The sequence below is a fragment of the Schistocerca piceifrons genome, chromosome X, assembly GCF_021461385.2.
Source record: "Schistocerca piceifrons isolate TAMUIC-IGC-003096 chromosome X, iqSchPice1.1, whole genome shotgun sequence".
In the NCBI taxonomy this organism is placed as follows: Eukaryota; Metazoa; Arthropoda; class Insecta; order Orthoptera; family Acrididae; genus Schistocerca; species Schistocerca piceifrons.
Window position 1 is genome coordinate 545599091 of NC_060149.1, and position 18018 is coordinate 545617108.

General features: G+C 39.5%; 1 protein-coding gene across 1 annotated transcript in view; it reads right to left on the reverse strand.

Annotated features, from left to right (window-relative positions):
- The window catches only part of LOC124721781, a 524867-nt gene that overhangs the window by 254642 nt on the left and 252207 nt on the right, over positions 1-18018 (reverse strand). The window contains exon 15 of the mRNA XM_047246895.1: positions 11681-11767. Within this exon, the coding sequence (XP_047102851.1) occupies positions 11681-11767 (87 nt within the window). The remainder of the gene's footprint in view (positions 1-11680; positions 11768-18018) is intronic.

The window sequence follows — 18018 nt, forward strand, 5'->3', positions numbered from 1 at the left end:
TTCTATTATATCAGCATTCTCTATCACTGATTGAGTGTTCAGCTACAAATCTGCTGTCTATCAGTGTTCAAATTTCCTGTGCAATTTTGGTGGGAAAATCAACCGCAGAACTCCTATCATCTATGTCAAATAATCTTCCAAATTATTTCCTTCATCCGGAACTTTCAGAAAATTAATACTAAAATCTGCACAGATTAATATTTACTTTCTTTTGTATACTAGGTAATATAATAGTGACTCGATTTTTTCTAGAAATATCCAAGAAGTTCCCAATGGGGATATAAGCACTGTAATAACTATAAACAAGTTTTCCAACAGCACCAAACAGCACAAGGACATAGAAGTATAACACGTGGATTTTAATTAAAGGGGCTTTACTCCAAAACCCTCTAGAGATCTTAGGAGAATAATTAACTTCTACAAAAACTGAATCTCTAACACAGTTTATTTAAGTCAGTGCATGTGTTCTTTCTCCAAAGTGAGAGAGAACAAGCTAATTTATTTCTGTCCTATCAAAATTATCATTCAGTGACTAATGGTGTTGTTATACACTGTGATGGCATGGTGCAACACTCTTGCGTATCACAACACATACTGAACTTAGAACAAAGGTACACCCAAAAGCTGTCATCTTGAATAAGGCTTGCCACCAGCAGCAAGCCACCCAGAAGTACACATCTGAGCACTGTATTGTTCAACACCTTTCTGCACATTACAAAGAACTGATCCATTTTTTCATCAGTAAATCTTTCATCAGTCCTCCTGTTTGCCTTGCAGCTAAAGAGAGATAAATCCTCTGCATCTGCTCATGTCCCACAATATAGGTTTCTTCAAGCTGGGAGTGTCAATGCATATATACAGTCTGACTGCAAACCAAAAGTCATAAGTACACTGGAACCGAATGAAGAAAGACAGGCACAATTTATGTGCATCAGAATAAGTTATCTGGGCCACAAAAGCTTAAATTGTATAGTTTACAAGACACCAAACATTAGCACACCAACATCCTTCCAGTCAGAATCACATTCAATTTAGTGCCAAGATGACCATATCATTAGAATAGGAGACATGAGTATACACTTGTTGAGACACACTCCACTATAAACCTAAGACGAATAATTTTGCAACAACATGAGCTCCCTTCTAATAAAATCTACTCACTACACCGCAAACAGTAACATTCTTATATATGTTACTACAAAGACAAACCTTGACTAATCAAGAGAGATCAGTCAGATCTCAGCTCCATGAATCTCATAAAGGAAGGCCCCGTACACAGTCAAACAATTTAGCTCATATTTGGCAGGTCAGTGGTGTACAATCTAAAATTAAATACTCTTAAGATATTTTGGCTCAATACTTATCCATTTTTGAGAAAATTAACCCAATAGTTCATGACATGCAATCAACTGGAAAGCAACGGGATCACTAGATAATCGAAAAAATTGATCATTTTTATTCTCACATATGGGTGCTCACAAAAACATATTTTCCTATAAACCGAAGAATGAAACTTATTCCACTGCATCTATGCAACCATAAGGTAAATTCTATCCAATGAAAGCACCACTGGCACTGTGATCAAGGTGTTTAGCTGGAAAGCAGACAACCTCTGTTCAATTCCTAGATGCATTCTGCATTTTCTGCATCAAAATTGGTATGAATAGCAGGGTTAAGAAGGTAAGTAACCCAATACGAAATAATAACAAGATACACACAAAAATTTCTGAAAAGATTTCAATTAGCTAAGAATTAAAATTTTAAGCCTCATTGTATGAAGTAAATTCCAAGTAGGACTGCAACAAAGATGAGCATTCAGTGCACGTTATTATGTAAGGTAGGAAAACAAATCCTTGTCGCAGCTGGTAGTATAAATACACAGAGGTAACAAAAGTCATGAAACAGCAATATGCATAAATACAGAGGGTGGTAGTATTGCTTACACAATGTATAAAAGGGCAGTGCATTGGCGGAGCTGTCATTTTTACTCAGGTGATTCATGTGAAAAGTTTTCCGATGTGATTATGGCTGCAAAACAGGACTTAACAGGCTTTGAATGTGGAATGGTAGTTTGAGTGAAGACACATGTGAAATTCCACTTCAGAAATCATTAAAAAGAGTACGCTGAGAATACCAAATTTCAGGCATTACCTCTCCCCACGGACAATGCAGTGATCAACAACCTTCACTTAACAACTGAGAACAGTGACATTTGTGAAGAGTTGTCAGTGCTAACAAACAACCAACACTGCATGAAATAACCACAGAAATCAATGTGGGACATACAACGAACATATCCGTTAGGACAATGTGGCAAAATTTGGCGTTAATGGGCTATGGCAGCAAATGATCAATGCAAGAGCCTTTGCCAACAGGCCAACATCAACCGCAGAACCTCTCCTGGGCTTGTGACCGTAAAGGTTGGACCCCAGATGAATGGAAAACTGTGGCCTGGTCAATTAAGTAGGGTTCAAGAAAGGCACAGAGCCCACAAAGCCATGAACACAAGTTGTCAACAAGGCACTGTCCCAGCTGGTGGTGGCTACGTAATGGTGTGGGCTGTTTTTACATGGAATGGACTGGGTACTCTGGTCTACCTGAACCAATCACTAACTGAAAATGGTTATGTTTGGCTACTTGGAGACCATTTGCAGCTATTCATGGGCTTCATGTTACCAAAAAGCAATGGAATTTTTATGGATGACAGTGTGCCATGTCACCGGGTCACAACTGTCCACGACTGGTTTGAAGACCATTCTGAACAATTCAAGAGAATGATTTGGCCACCCAGATCACAAGACATGAACCCCATCAAACATTTATGGGACACAATCAAGAGATCAGCTCATGCACAAGATTCAGCACTGGCAACACTTTCTGAATTATGGATGGTTATAGAGGCATCATGGCTCAATATTTGTGCAAGGGACTTCCAACAACGTGTTGAGATCATGCCACATCGATTTGCTCCACTACACCAGGCAAAAGGAGGTCCAACATGTTATTAGGACATGTCCCATGACTTTTGTCACCTCACTGTAGAATATCACAGCAAAATACTCCATTACAGTATCTTGAATATTGTTACCTAATATTTTCCAGTGCTTAGACCCATATTATGCTGTCAAAATCATTTGATCAATGATTTCTGTAAGCGATTTTGTCAAATTGCTTTGATCCAACAACTTAACTGGAGCGTTATTTAACGTAATATTGGCAGCAAGTGCTTTGCTTACAAAGAAAGAGAAGGATAAACAACTGTGAGTGAAACCATGGATAGTGAGAGGAGAAGCTTGAAGTGTTCACCAGAATTTGCTTCTTGAGCTACAGTGCAATGACATAAAGAGCTACGAAAATTATTTAAGAACAGATGAACAAATATTTCAATTTGTCCTTATGAAAGTAGCCCCTCATATTTGCAAACAAGATACTCATTTAAGAAACGCAATTTATACTAAAGATCGTCTCATGGTTATTTTAGAATTTGTAGCAAGATCCTCCATCGAAACAGGCCTTGAAGGCCCAATGGTACTGACTGACTGCATGTCATCCTCATTCCATAGTTGTCATTCGATGCAGATATGGAGGGGCATGTAATCAGCACACTGCCTCCCAGCTGTTGTTAATTTTCATGACTGGAGCCACTACTTCTCAGTCAAGTAGCTCCTCAATCAGTCTCACAAGGGCTGAGAGCACCCCGCTTGCAAATAGCGCATCGCAGCCCTGGACAGTCACCCATCCAACTACTAGCTGAGCCCAACAACACTTAACTTTGATGATCTGATGGGAACTGATGTTACCACTCCGGCAAAGCTGTTGGCAGTTTATAGCAAGAGGTGAAAGCTATTCTAGCTTGCAATACGGTACTATAGCAAAGCCACAGACAATTTATAGTGAGAGGTGAAAGCTATTCTAGCTTGTAATAATATAGTACTCACATCCCACAGTGTACCATTTCAATTATTATTCCAGAAACACGTGAACCAACAAATAAATCAACTGAGGAGGAATTTATGAAGATTAGGTTATGTTATTTAGAATATCAAATTAATACATGTATTCCACTTATGTACAGTTTATTGACAACACTTTCATTTCCATTTCACCATAGACATCTTAAGTCTATTTTTTTTCTTCATTACATTGTCCAAACTGCAGCCACTTCGAGTACTGGTGATCACTGCAGCTATTTCTTTACGACTGTCTAACCATTTATTGAAATTTTTATAGACAATGTGTCTGGTGTTATGAAGAATGTTGCATTCTTATACCTGGAAATTATGAATGTGGTGAAAATGAAATGATCATATGGCATTTATTGGCCGGGATATCCCCTTCGGGGTGCAGCCGCAAAACATGGTAAAACAATACATTCACAATGCCAAAATCAGGTACACTCATTCCATTGTAAGTAGTGATACAAATTCTGTGATTCTGTAGTAGAATATCATTAGCTTGGATGTTGAAAAGACAAAATCAGAAACCATTTTTTTTATCTAAGCTGATGAACAGAATGAATTTTTTCAGTACCAGCCAGCCCCCAAGCTCCCAAGAACTATCATCTGTTAGACATCCTCCCTGGCCCCCTTTCAGACACTGAATAACCTAAAACACATAACAATAAACACAAGAATAAAATAATGAGAAATAATTAGAATCTCTTCTAAAGTGAAAGGCACTGATTTTATCACCACTACCATGATTATAGATAACTTAGTAGCAGTCTTGACAGAAATACAGGGTGTTCCACTCAAACCCCCCTGATTTCAAAGACCCAGGAAAAAACCACAGTAGATACAACAATGAAAAATGCACCACATTGTAGAGTATCTCAAAGAACTTATTTATTTATCATCAATACACCTCTACATGTGAACCATTTATAGCATGAAGAACATTGAGTCTATTTTAAATTTCTTGCCAAGTTCTTTGTAACATTTCCTCTGTTATTGTTGCAATCGCATTAGTGATACAATGTCGCAACGTAAGAATATGGTCCACTTTGGTGGCATACACGTGGTCCTTCACGAATCCCCACATGAAGAAATCAAGCGGCATAATGTCAGATGAATGTGGTGGCCAGGCAATGGGTCCTTCGCGTCCGATCCAACGATTTGGAATTTCCTATGCGAGAAGTTGCAAACAGCCATTGACCAATGTGGTGGAGTTCCATCTTGTTGAAAAATGATGTTGGGTTGCAAGTCTTGTATCTGAGGGTACACAAACTGCTCCAACATGTCCAGATACACTGACCCATTCACTGTTTGTTCTGCAACGAAGAACAGTCCAACAATCCTGTCGTGTATTAGCCCGCACCAGACATGTAATCTAGGGCTATCACAAACACGTTCAATGACAATGTGCGGATTTTGCGAACCCCAAATCCAAACATTATACCTATTAACCCTTCCAGATAGATGAAAGATTGCCTCATCTGAGAATAAACATCTTTCCATATCAATACACTGCAGCATATCTGCAGCAAATTGTTGTCAGCATGGTTTGTTGTACGGCATCAGATGTTGCAGAATTAACAATTTGTAAGCACACGTATGAAGATGCTGGTGAACTATGTGATGCAATGTTGATCAAGGCATATCCAGTTGCCTAGGTGCTTGACAAACTGACTTACATGAGCTTCTTAGAAACGTCTGTCTGATGTCCTCCACTGTTTCTTCAGAAACGCTGCAATGTGCACCACCAGAATGTTTCAGAACACTTCCTGTTGCCAGAAACTTCCTTTACCATTCCTTAACTGTTTTCACATCAGGTGAATCACATTCATACACACAACAATAATTTCTTTGCATATTAATCGGTGATTTTGTTTCTGAAAACCACACTACTGTTTGCGCGTGCTGCTGTGGAGTCACCATTTTCACTTCACGCGACCATGCTGCACTCTGGAAACGGTACTTGGCACTTCTGATGCGGGAATATAAATTATTCGAGATGCTCTAAAATGTGGTGCATATTTCGTTGTCGTATCTACTGTGGTTTTTCTCTCCTGGGTCCTTGAAATCAGGGAGGTTTGAGTGGGACACCCTGTATTTAACTTTTTTTTTCCTCATGAATGGGATGTATTCCAATCAACAGATAAGAAGTAGAGTCTGAAATGATCCTTTAGAATTTCCACCAGTGGCCATCACGATGGAGGCAGCCAGGCTGGGATGGATAGCACAGTGGGAGAGTGCAAAAACCTACCATAGAGGGTGCAAAGCAACATGTAGTATAGGCAGACCCACTGGTGGAGGTGTTCATCTGCGGGTGGCAGTAGCTGCCATGGAGTCGATATTTTTCCCACATTGACTTGCATGATGCCTACCTGCAGTGTCATTGGACAATGTTTCTCAGACTTTCCTGGTCCTCAACACCCTCCTTCAGGCCTTACCATTTAATCATTTGCCTTTTGGAATCTTGATTGTGCCTGGAATTTATCAATGGTATTTGGAGCAATTGATTCAGGACATTCCACGTAGCATCAGTTACCTTGATAAATCTAGGTACTGGATCCTACGCAAGAGGAGCACTTAAGAAACCTGCAGTTGGTTTTCCAGTGCCTCCTGGAGAATGGTTTTCATTGCAAACTGGGAAATTGCAGTGTTTTCTCACCAAGGCTTCATTTTTTTGGGATATGTGCTTACCAAAGATAGTCTTGTTGCTACAGACAACTAAATCAAAGCCACTGTCAACCTGCCAGCATTGTCTACTTTCCCCTACATAGCCAAGCTGTCCAAGTCGTCAACAGCCACTGTTTGCACGTTGTCAGTTATTTTTGCCACTGAAGAATCTCCAGGGACCCTTATGTCTGATAACAGTAGGCAATTTGTATCACAGGAATTAGTCGACTTTTGTATTTGCAAAGGTATCCGGCATCTGACTACTGCCCTATATCACCTAGCTTCTAACTTGGAGGCGGAGCACTTCGTGCATACATTTAAGACCCAAATGAAGTAGTCTGCGACTGCCTCTTCCTGTGACAATGCGGTGTCAAGTTGTCTGGCTACATACCTGGCAACACCGGTCAACGAGTGCAGTCTGGCAGAACGTTTCCGGAGGTGCCAGCCGCAGGGTCTCCTGGATTTGCTGCACCCAGAGTCGCATGCCATGGACCACCATGGACCACTGCATTTTCCTTCCAGGGTTGCTGTTTAGGCCCAGTTCTCCAGCCAGCGGCAGGAGCGGCTGTCGGGTGGTGTTGCGGGCCACAAAGGTCAGCAGTGGTTTGTGGTGGATGTCAGCAGGGAGCAGCTGACCTGGCCAGCTAATCAGCTGCACCCGCACCCTGTTGGGACATCACCACCGTGGTCTTCTGGTCAGGCAGCTGGTAGGGTTGGTCACGACGTGGTTCCGGGTGAGGGCTCCCACTTGCAGTGGCGTGCTTCCCCGTTGCCTTCCCCTCCATGCCCTCCGCTGTCCTCCCGTCACCTGCAACCACGGCCCCCAGTGAATCTCACACCTATGCCTGCCAATGTGGAGCCCATGGATTTTGATCAGCCTTACTCCTCGCCCTTCACCTCATCCCCAACCCCCCCCCCCCCCCCCCCACTGCCCCCCACCAACCGATGGAGGCTAGGCCGCCTCCACTGCTGCTGCTGGTCAACCACTACTGCCTCAGACTCTGGGCCCTTCTGCTTTTCCAGTGGAGCCAGTTGCGATACCATTGTCTATTTCAGAGGTCAATCAGCTGGCGAGTTCTCCAGGGGCCTCTCTGGTTCTTCGCCGGAGTTGGGGCCCAAGTCTGGTCATTTTCAGCCCTACATGGTCTTTTCTTCTATATGAAATGGAAGAGGATGCAGATGAAGAAGAAATGGAAGATAAGATACTGCGTGAAGAGTTTGACAGAGCACTGAAAGACCTGAGTCGAAACAAGGCCCCGGGAGTAGACAACATTCCATTAGAACTACTGATGGCCTTGGGAGAGCCAGTCAGGACAAAACTCTACCATCTGGTGAGCAAGATGTATGAGACAGGCGAAATACCCACAGACTCCAAGAAGAATATAATAATTCCAATCCCAAAGAAAGCAGGTGTTGACAGATGTGAAAATTACTGAACTATCAGTTTAATAAGTCACAGCTGCAAAATACTAACGCGAATTCTTTACAGACGAATGGAAAAATTGGTAGAAGCGGACCTCGGGGAAGATCAGTTTGGATTCCGTAGAAATGTTGGAACACGTGAGGCAATACTAACCTTACGACTTATCTTAGAAGAAAGATTAAGAAAAGGCAAACCTACATTTCTAGCATTTGTAGACTTAGAGAAAGCTTTTGACAACATTAACTGGAATACTCTCTTTCAAATTCTGAAGGTGGCAGGGGTAAAATACAGGGAGCGAAAGGCTAATTACAATTTGTACAGAAACCAGATGGCAGTTATAAGAATCGAGGGGCATGAAAGGGAAGCAGTGGTTGGGAAAGGAGTGAGACAGGGTTGTAGCCTCTCCTCAATGTTATTCAATCTGTATATTGAGCAAGCAGTAAAGGAAACAAAAGAAAAATTCGGAGTAGGTATTAAAATTCATGGAGAAGAAGTAAAAACTTTGAGGTTCGCCGATGACATTGTAATTCTGTCAGAGACAGCAAAGGACTTGGAAGAGCAGTTGAACGGAATGGACAGTGTCTTGAAAGGAGGATATAAGATGAACATCAACAAAAGCAAAATGAGGATAATGGAATGTAGTCAAATTAAATCGGGTGATGCTGAGGGGATTAGATTAGGAAATGAGACACTTAAAGTAGTAAAGGAGTTTTGCTATTTAGGGAGTAAAATAACTGATGATGGTCGAAGTAGAGAGGATATAAAATGTAGACTGGCAATGGCAAGGAAAGCGTTTCTCAAGAAGAGAAATTTGTTAACATCGAGTATAGATTTAAGTGTCAGGAAGTCGTTTCTGAAAGTATTTGTATGGAGTGTAGCCATGTATGGAAGTGAAACATGGACGATAACCAGTTTGGACAACAAGAGAATAGAAGCTTTCGAAATGTGGTGCTACAGAAGAATGCTGAAGATAAGGTGGGTAGATCACGTAACTAATGAGGAGGTATTGAATAGGATTGGGGAGAAGAGAAGTTTGTGGCACAACTTGACTAGAAGAAGGGATCGGTTGGTAGGACATGTTTTGAGGCATCAAGGGATCACAAATTTAGCATTGGAGGGCAGCGTGGAGGGTAAAAATTGTAGAGGGAGACCAAGAGATCAATACACTAAGCAGATTCAGAAGGATGTAGGTTGCAGTAGGTACTGGGAGATGAAGAAGCTTGCACAGGATAGAGTATCATGGAGAGCTGCATCAAACCAGTCTCAGGACTGAAGACCACAACAACAACATGGTCTTTTCAGGATGGAGGGAGTTAGTATTCCCACCAGTAGACACCATGAATGACATAAATGAGCTGACATGGATAGCACAGTAGGATAATGCAAAATCCTGCCACAGAAAGTAGTAGGGGCAGACCTGTTGGTGAGGTGTTTACCAGCAGGCAGCAGTAGCCCAGGCGGGCCACTGCCTTTCTGGAGTTCAACCACCACAGACATCATCTTGCACTTTGTGCCGTGTAATTTTGCTGAGTGCTTAGCTTAGCTATTAGCCGTCCACACCAGCTGCATGTTGAGTCATTCCTGTGTCCATCTCTACATGGGTTCAGACTCTCTGCTTCCTGTAGACTGACTCAATAGCATGTTCATTTTTCTCTCACAGGGTTTTGTTCCCCAGGTATTATCAAGCCACTGTTAGTCTGTGAAATATCTGTGCTGATCATGAAGCGTAGCGACATTGTCACACCTGTGCAGATAGTTAAGTTCCTAAGAACAAAACCTCACAATCATTTTCCATTAAGAACCAATTACTACCTTACCTACTGTTTCCAAAGCCCTGAACCATACTGTCCACAATGAATCAACTGAATATTTACACAAATTCACTTATATGGCATACCTGGTCTGTTTACTTAGACACCACAGCACAAACCCTGCCCTAATTAAGATAACTGATCACCTGTAATATACGATGACAACCATGAGGCCACAATATTGGCACTACTAGACTTCAGCAAAACTAAGGTCTCATATTAAATGTGACAAAGTCACAAGTAATTTTAGTATCCCCATCAGAAATTAAGAAGTTCTTGATTTTGCAAAATATTGTCTCCTATTCTTCTCAATGGTATCCCAATACCAAATCAGAAAATGGTGAAAAACTTTGGTGTAACTTTTGATGAGCACTTCAACTAGCAGAGGATACTGTCACCACATGCAAAAAGACTCCCACATGCTCTATACCCTCCACAAGTTTTCGCACATATTCCCACAGGATGTGAAACAAACACATGCAACCACTTGTTCTGCAGAACCTCTATATTGTGATTTAATCCAACATTGTACTACTAGTTGAAACTACAGTAGATTACTGCTAACAATGAGTGCCTTTGTGCATTAAATGTGCAATATCTGTCTATTTATCATGTCAGTGCCTCATACATCCACTTAGGATGGTTGCCATCAGACAAGTTACGTGATTACCATATGCTATATCCCATTCATCATCTTCCTGCTGCACATGCACCTCAGTATCTCATATCAGAGGTCAAGTATCTCACAATAATCACAACAGGTGTCACATATCAAGTATCCAAGCTGTGTGCAACCATAAAATACAAACATTACCTGACTCCTTTCTGTAGCTGTTGTTCACTTCTAGAATAAGCTACTCTGCATTGTGTTAAATGCCCACTGCCATTTCCTCTCTGTCAAACTGTAGTGCAAAAGCGTCTATCTTCCCCCACTTACAAGTCTTTGTCTTTCCTCTTCTCAATCAGTCATGTCACTTTCTTCCATCCTCTCTTCATTTCAAGTGTTCTACCATGTTTCAGTTTCTCCCTCTCCCACCCCTTTTCTTATGCTCATTGCTCAGAGTGAAATCAGTTCAAATCTGCCTGCTTGTAATTTGTCTTTGCTGTTACACTTTTCATGAATGAAATGTTTCTGCTACTTAAATAGTAGTTATTTTTAATTGTCAGGTTTACTATTAAATGTAAAGATTCTTATATGACCCAGCATTTTATTTCTGTAAAGTTTAGCAAACTGTAAGCATATGATTTTTCTTTTAAAGGACAAACATGTTAGCAGAAAAATGAATTTCTCACTTCAGTAATCTTTCACAAGAATCTAACAATGATCAAAAAAGAATGACAGTATGTGAGTCTAAAATTGTTACTTTTTGCTCAAAATATTGTCAAGCACATCAGATATTCCATTTTCAGGTATTAATTACTTCCTTGAAGTCCCGAGAAAAATGGAAGTAATGTCAAATTAACTAAAATTTTAGTGAGTGTTCTTTTGTATCATAATATCTGATTATTTTGGTGTTTGAACTATTCAACATTATGACACGGCAGCTAATACAGAATGAGTTTAATAAAACTGACAAAGAAAAGTGTTATGAATCTGATAACTTTGTAATAAGGACCTTCTATAAACTTTTGCTAGTAGTAACATAGGGTCTACATTTTATTCATGTGAATAAATGTTCAGCTACCTGGCAAAAATAATTTTGTCTGATGTGAAAATTACCCCTCCCTCCCTTGAGTGTTAACAGAAACATAAATAAATCTAGATGTCAATAATTGCAATTAGCATATTATTCACATTGTAACATGTTCATTTGACATATACTTACCGCAACTTTTACGCCCACACTAAAATGACCTGCCTCCTCTTGCAGAACTGCACTTTTTTGATATTTTATAACAGGAGAGGTGGACACCTGAAACAATTCGTAATTACACTTTATTACAGGTGAAAGCAAAACACTAGAAGCTACTTTCCATAACTTGTAATGGAAGACTTTCTTGGTTCTTCAGGCCTAAGAAACTGGGTGCATCCTGTTATTAACACATACACTTCTATACTAAAAATATTGTTTCCTATAATGAAGTTGTCCTCAAGCATCTCATATTGTATGTTTTTAGGTCAAAATAAGTATATGCTGTGGTAATGTTAGTAAAAATTTCCTTTACTTTACGTCTATGGTCACAAAATTTTTTGTCAACAGATTACCAGTTTCAGTCTATAATGACCATCTTCAAATCTGGAGCAAAATATGGGAAACATAAATACATATGCATCTGTGCACGTTAAGTATGAAGAGGCATACCTATTTTATGAAAACAATGTCCTAATGTCCTGCAGCCATAGTGGCATCGTCACATGTTAAATGCAAAATCAGCACCAGCATCATCAAATATATATAAATAACAGCATATGCATGAGTCATGTTGTCAGCAGCACTACTGTTCAAAACAAACTGTCGTACAGTAGCCACAAGATATTTGTGTTGTAAGTTCACCAGATGTCACTACTGTAGGCATACACAAGTCTTCAATGATTAATTGAACAGCGTAAAATAATACAGGGGGTATATAATCGATAAAATCTGTAATGGGCTTGTAAGGTATAAGAGGCATTACAGTAATAAAAAGCGATGAAATAGAACACGACGAAAGTTAGATTGTTAAATTGAGGAAAAGTTAAGAGACAGTAATTGACATATGCTCAAGTGCCAATATTCTAGATAATGACATAAGTAATAAACAGCTTTCATAGCGCACAGAGTAATATAAGAACTATAAAACAGCTAAAGAAAGCCACAATTAAAGAAAACATACTGCTGCGCATAATCAGTGCCCTCTGTTAATGCTAATGGCAGAATTACGCATAGGAGAGAAGTGGTTAGAAGAACGTGACCGTCAGAGGACCCCTCCTACCCTGTGGCACACTGTTGCAAGAAAAGAATGATAAAATTGCATACCAGTGCTAGAGTTATGCATAAAATGTACGAAAACGAAGTAAATATGTAAGGCACTCTATACAATTTGATAGTTTCACCCAGTAAATATGTAAGGCACTCTATACAATTTGATAGTTTCACCCAGTATAGAGTGCCTTACATATTTACTTCGTTTTTGTATGTTGTACCCATAACTCTAGTATTTTCTTGTTCCCGCTCTGTTCATTTAATATACTGCATTAACTAGATAATGTTGTTCATGCACTGGTATGGAATTTTATCATTCTTTCCTTGCAGTGGCATGCCGCAGGGTACAAGGGGCCTTCTGGCACTCACGTTCCTCTAAACACTTTTTGTCTATGTGTCATTCTAGCATTAGCACTAACAGAGGGCGCCGATTATGTCAACAGTATGTTTTCTTTCAATGTGACCGAGCGAGGTGGCGCAATGGTTATCACACTGGACTCGCATTCGGGAGGACGACGGTTCAATCCCGTGTCCGGCCATCCTGATTTAGGTTTTCCGTGATTTCCCTAAATCGCTCCAGGCAAATGCCTGGATGGTTCCTTTGAAAGGGCACGGCCGACTTCCTTTCCCGTCCTTCCCTAACCCAATGAGACCGATGACCTCGCAGTTTGGTCTCTTCCCCCAAAACAACCCAACCCAACCCTTTCATTGTGGCTTCTTTAGCTATTTGTTTTATAGTTTTTATATTACTCTGTGCACTATGAAAGCTGTTTATTACTTATGTCATTATCTAGAATATTGGCACTTGAGCATATGTCAATTACTGTCTCTTAACTTTTCCTCAATTTAACAATCTAACTTTCATCGTGTTCTATTTCATCGCTTTTTATTACTGTTATGCCTCTTATACCTTACAAGCCCATATACAAAGAACTTTCATGAACCATTTTCAAATCCAAATTGACAGGATATTTTTAAAAAACAAACAAACAATTCGTGCCATGCAGATGTTCATGTGGTGTCAAGATCTGTCCCTCTCTACTGGTCTACAACTGCCAACATCAAATTTCTTAACTCTCTCTGTTTCGCCAAGAAACATTTAAGTGCTCTTTTGTTATTCTTTCCTTATACTTGAAGTGTAGGTTGCAAAGGGGGTTATCAGTGTTATCACAGTAACTTAAAACAACATGTAACAATGGTAAATTTAGGATAAATATAATACGTGTAAGAGGACAGATCACTATAAACCAAAGAGAGGAAGCTGCGTGTAGCCAAGAGGCATCTAAAAAAAAGGCAGGAAATGATTAGCTTTCAGACAAAGTTCATCATAATATATAACAATAGTATATTACCACTGCACAAATAAACTGAGGAAAGTTGAATGGCTCCAAAGGAGAGTTATTCCTGAGGTAACAGCATAAGTAACATGACTATTTCCTTGTATACAGATCAATAAACATATTCACAAATTTTATGTAGGTAATGTCATGGGTGTCCACAGCTCGTGCTCTCATGGTAGTGTTCTCGCTTCCCAAGCACAGGGTCCCGTGTTCGATTCCCGGCGGGTCAGGGATTTTCACCTGCCCCGAGATGACTGGGTGTTGTTGTGTCGTCTTCCTCATCATCACTCATCCCCATTATGGTTGGAGGAAGGCAACGGCAAACCACTTCCATTAGGACCTTGACTAGTACAGCGGTGCAGGTCTCCCACATCGTTCCCCTACGCTTTGTCAAGAAGGATGGACTTCATCATCAATGTCATGGGTACAGAGGAAGGATTCCATTTTTAACTGTACAATTATGACCTGGACAACCTATTTGTATTGCTCAGAGATGGCCAAGAACTGTGCTCAAGTGTGGTGCTCATGCACGCGTGTGAATCTCTCTCAGACAAGTGTATAAGTCCCCCCCTCTCTACCACACAACACTGTCTGGATGAGATTGGACGGGGGGGAGGGGGGGGGGGAGGGGGGGGGAGGGGGGGGGGCGTAAACTGCAAAAGTGCAGCATGTGGCTTTGTTTCATATATCATAATTCTCAACAATGAAGATCACAAACAAAATGCATTTTTTGTGTTATTTAACTATTCTTGGCACACTGAAGTCATAACAAAATTAAATCTGGCCCAAACGTAATCGGGGCTTATGTAGTTTCATTACTGGAGAAAGCTTTTCCAGCACATATTTAATCATCACTTTTACAACCTTATTATGAAGATGTGGAAACTCTTCCTGAGGAAAACAACATACAATTCCTGGACAGTTTTAAAATAAAAGAATCTGCCTTTTAAACATGAATTACATTACATATCGACCAGGTCCATTTGCAGATGCAACACGGGTGCTTTTTACTGAAATGGCAAATGGCCTTGAACACAGCTCAAAACCACATTTAAGATTGGCAGTGTCCTCGAATGTTTAGAAAGCTATTCCTGAAAGTCTTTCAACACCACAATGGACTGTCCAAATTTCGTGTTTCCTTTAATGCCAGTGAGCTTAGGGACATCATGGTGTTCCTTATCAGAAGTTGTCCCTTGCACAATGCAATATTCTTTTTAAATGCACCCATTTTTGCCATAACATCAGAAATAATTTGCTTCTGACCCTGTAATGTCTTACTGAGGACAGTTTTATTTAAAATGCAAGTTCTGCAATCCATTCCACATCTTCTAATTTTCATTCTTGCTTTCATTTTTCCTTCATAAATTCAACAATAGTGGCTGTTAAGTCAAAAACTCATTCCACACATGTCCTTTGACTTTACCAACATACTTTGCTGTAATATATAACATCTCCATACTTTCGTTCAGTTCTGTCAAAGACTGTTGTGACTGACAAAGCAATAATGCATATGCCTTCAGAAAATTTACAATTCACACCATCAATTCTATCATGTGTTCCATGCCTGCATCTTTAACACAAAAAGAACAATGAACACTGTACAAATCTTCAGTTGATCATAAAAAATTTAAGTCTTTCATCGTCAACTACATCTTTAAATTATCTTTGCATGGTGTTGTAATGCCCCTTCATAGCAATTCTGCACTACCCACTGATTACAAGGCTACATAATAGATAGTGAGAGATGATATCATCCTCCTCTGAGATTCCCATTCATTTTTGTAGGATTGTGATAGTGCCTCTTTTTGCGCAGCCATTGGAACTGTGACCTTCCTCTATACTGCAAACAAATACTGAAGGATAAACAGCACATATACTATGATTCTGTTTAACTGAAGAAATTCATGCTGACCAAAACAAGCCGCAAATGCTGGAAGAAAGTGTCTCATCCCATTGATAAATTAAATGTCACGGTATACCAAGAACGATGGTGCAAAGTAGACATACCAAGTAGTGCCGAGACCACATGTGGGCAGCACATTGTGCATATGTGAAGTTTTTAAGTTCTGCACTCCATGGCCAACCCTGGTCTACCTTAAGGTGCAGCACACTAGCTTGAAAGATGGGGATGTGACCCAGGCCCAGACCGAATCTATGTGTGAGATTAAGGACCACTGGTCTGGTACACTAGCTAGCCTGAGTACGGTTTTAGGCATTTTCCACACTTATTTAGGGAAATGCTGGAGTTGTCCACAACATCTGCCTAAAAATGGACATCTAAATAGCTACAATGCAATGACACAGTGAACAAAATTTATATGATTCAAAGGCAGATGACGCACAGGCCTTCCTTCCTTGGATTAACTGATGACTGATATAACAGGATGAGGATCCAGCCACAAAATAAAACCAAAAATAAATTTGCCATGAAAGCAATAACAGGTCCTGTGGGAAGAGATAAACACTACAAAAGAAAAAATTGTAACATGGACAGTGTGGAATTAGCACAGGAACAGTATCACAGAAGACTTGTCAGTAGCAAATTTATAGAAACTCTATGGCAATTCATTTCAGGCTATTACTAGGCATGTAAAATATAGTACTTTGAGAGAAGAACTGGAGATATTACAAATTATTTAAAAATGCAGTCAATGAAATTTTATTAACTACATTAAATTGGTGCAGTTAATTTGTCATTTTTGTTTTCTTGTTTACACATCACCACAAGAGCATGGCAAAATCTATCGTTTCTCAATTCAACATCCCTTTTTCTCAACACATACTAATCAAACTGGGATGAATCTGGTATTGTTAGAAAGGTTTTTGAACCAACTTCTGACACTTCATATTAATTTTTAACTAAAACTTACCGTTTCATGACTATTTTAAGATAAAAGGGACTTTTAACTATCCTACACAAAAGGGGCATCATGGCTGACCAGCTGAATACCTGTATTATATGAAGTTAATTTATTAGTGATGAATAAGAGACTCCCTTTCTATATAATCTTATTACAAGTACCATTTTATTTGTTTTAAAGTACTTATTAACTGGATAATATGTTACAGCATTGGCATAGGTAATAACCATGACCACTTGTGGTAGTTCATTATCTCTGCCTGTCTTAAAAGTTGACTTTTCTGAACAAATGTACTTTCTGAAACAATAAACATATCTGTCATTGTTGACTTGAATAATGATTTACGTATTGTTACTATGGCCTAACGTGCTTACACAAAGTAAGAAGTGCATTAAAATCTTAAAGTACAGTTATATGTTATTGTGGCATTAGTGATATACCATGTAAGAAGTGAATAGTACATTCTTACCTATACATTCTACATTTATTTACTTCTGACAATTTTATATTAGTATTTGTCATTAAACTTCTCTTCAATAACAAGTAAACATTAATATTATGATCAAAATTTACAAATTACAAGCAGTAATTCATGGAACTGTGTGTACAATGACGTATCATAAATTCATGGTTATTATTTCACATCATTTGATTCATTGTTAAAGATGTTTTCTCTTCAGTCCCACAACTACCCTTATGCCAACAAATGCACTTATTCCAAATACTATCATTATTTAAAACAATCAAAGTGTGAAAATTACACATGTTCTCTTGGTTTTTCCTATTGAGAAGTGACATGTAGAAGGTGATTCAGCAATGCTGTTCACTTGAAATATTTAGGGTATGACTTAAGGTATCACAATTCTGTTACAACTCTGATGAATTTCAGGAACTCCTCGTTAAATGACATACAGTCTCTTGATGTTGCCCTATATGAGAAAGGTATTAGTATCTATGTTGTTTGTACAAATGGAACTATAGTAAATATTTGTTGCTAGTATCACAGACCTAAAAATGGCAAATTCATCCAAGTTTCATTCTGTGGAACCTTTAACTCGTT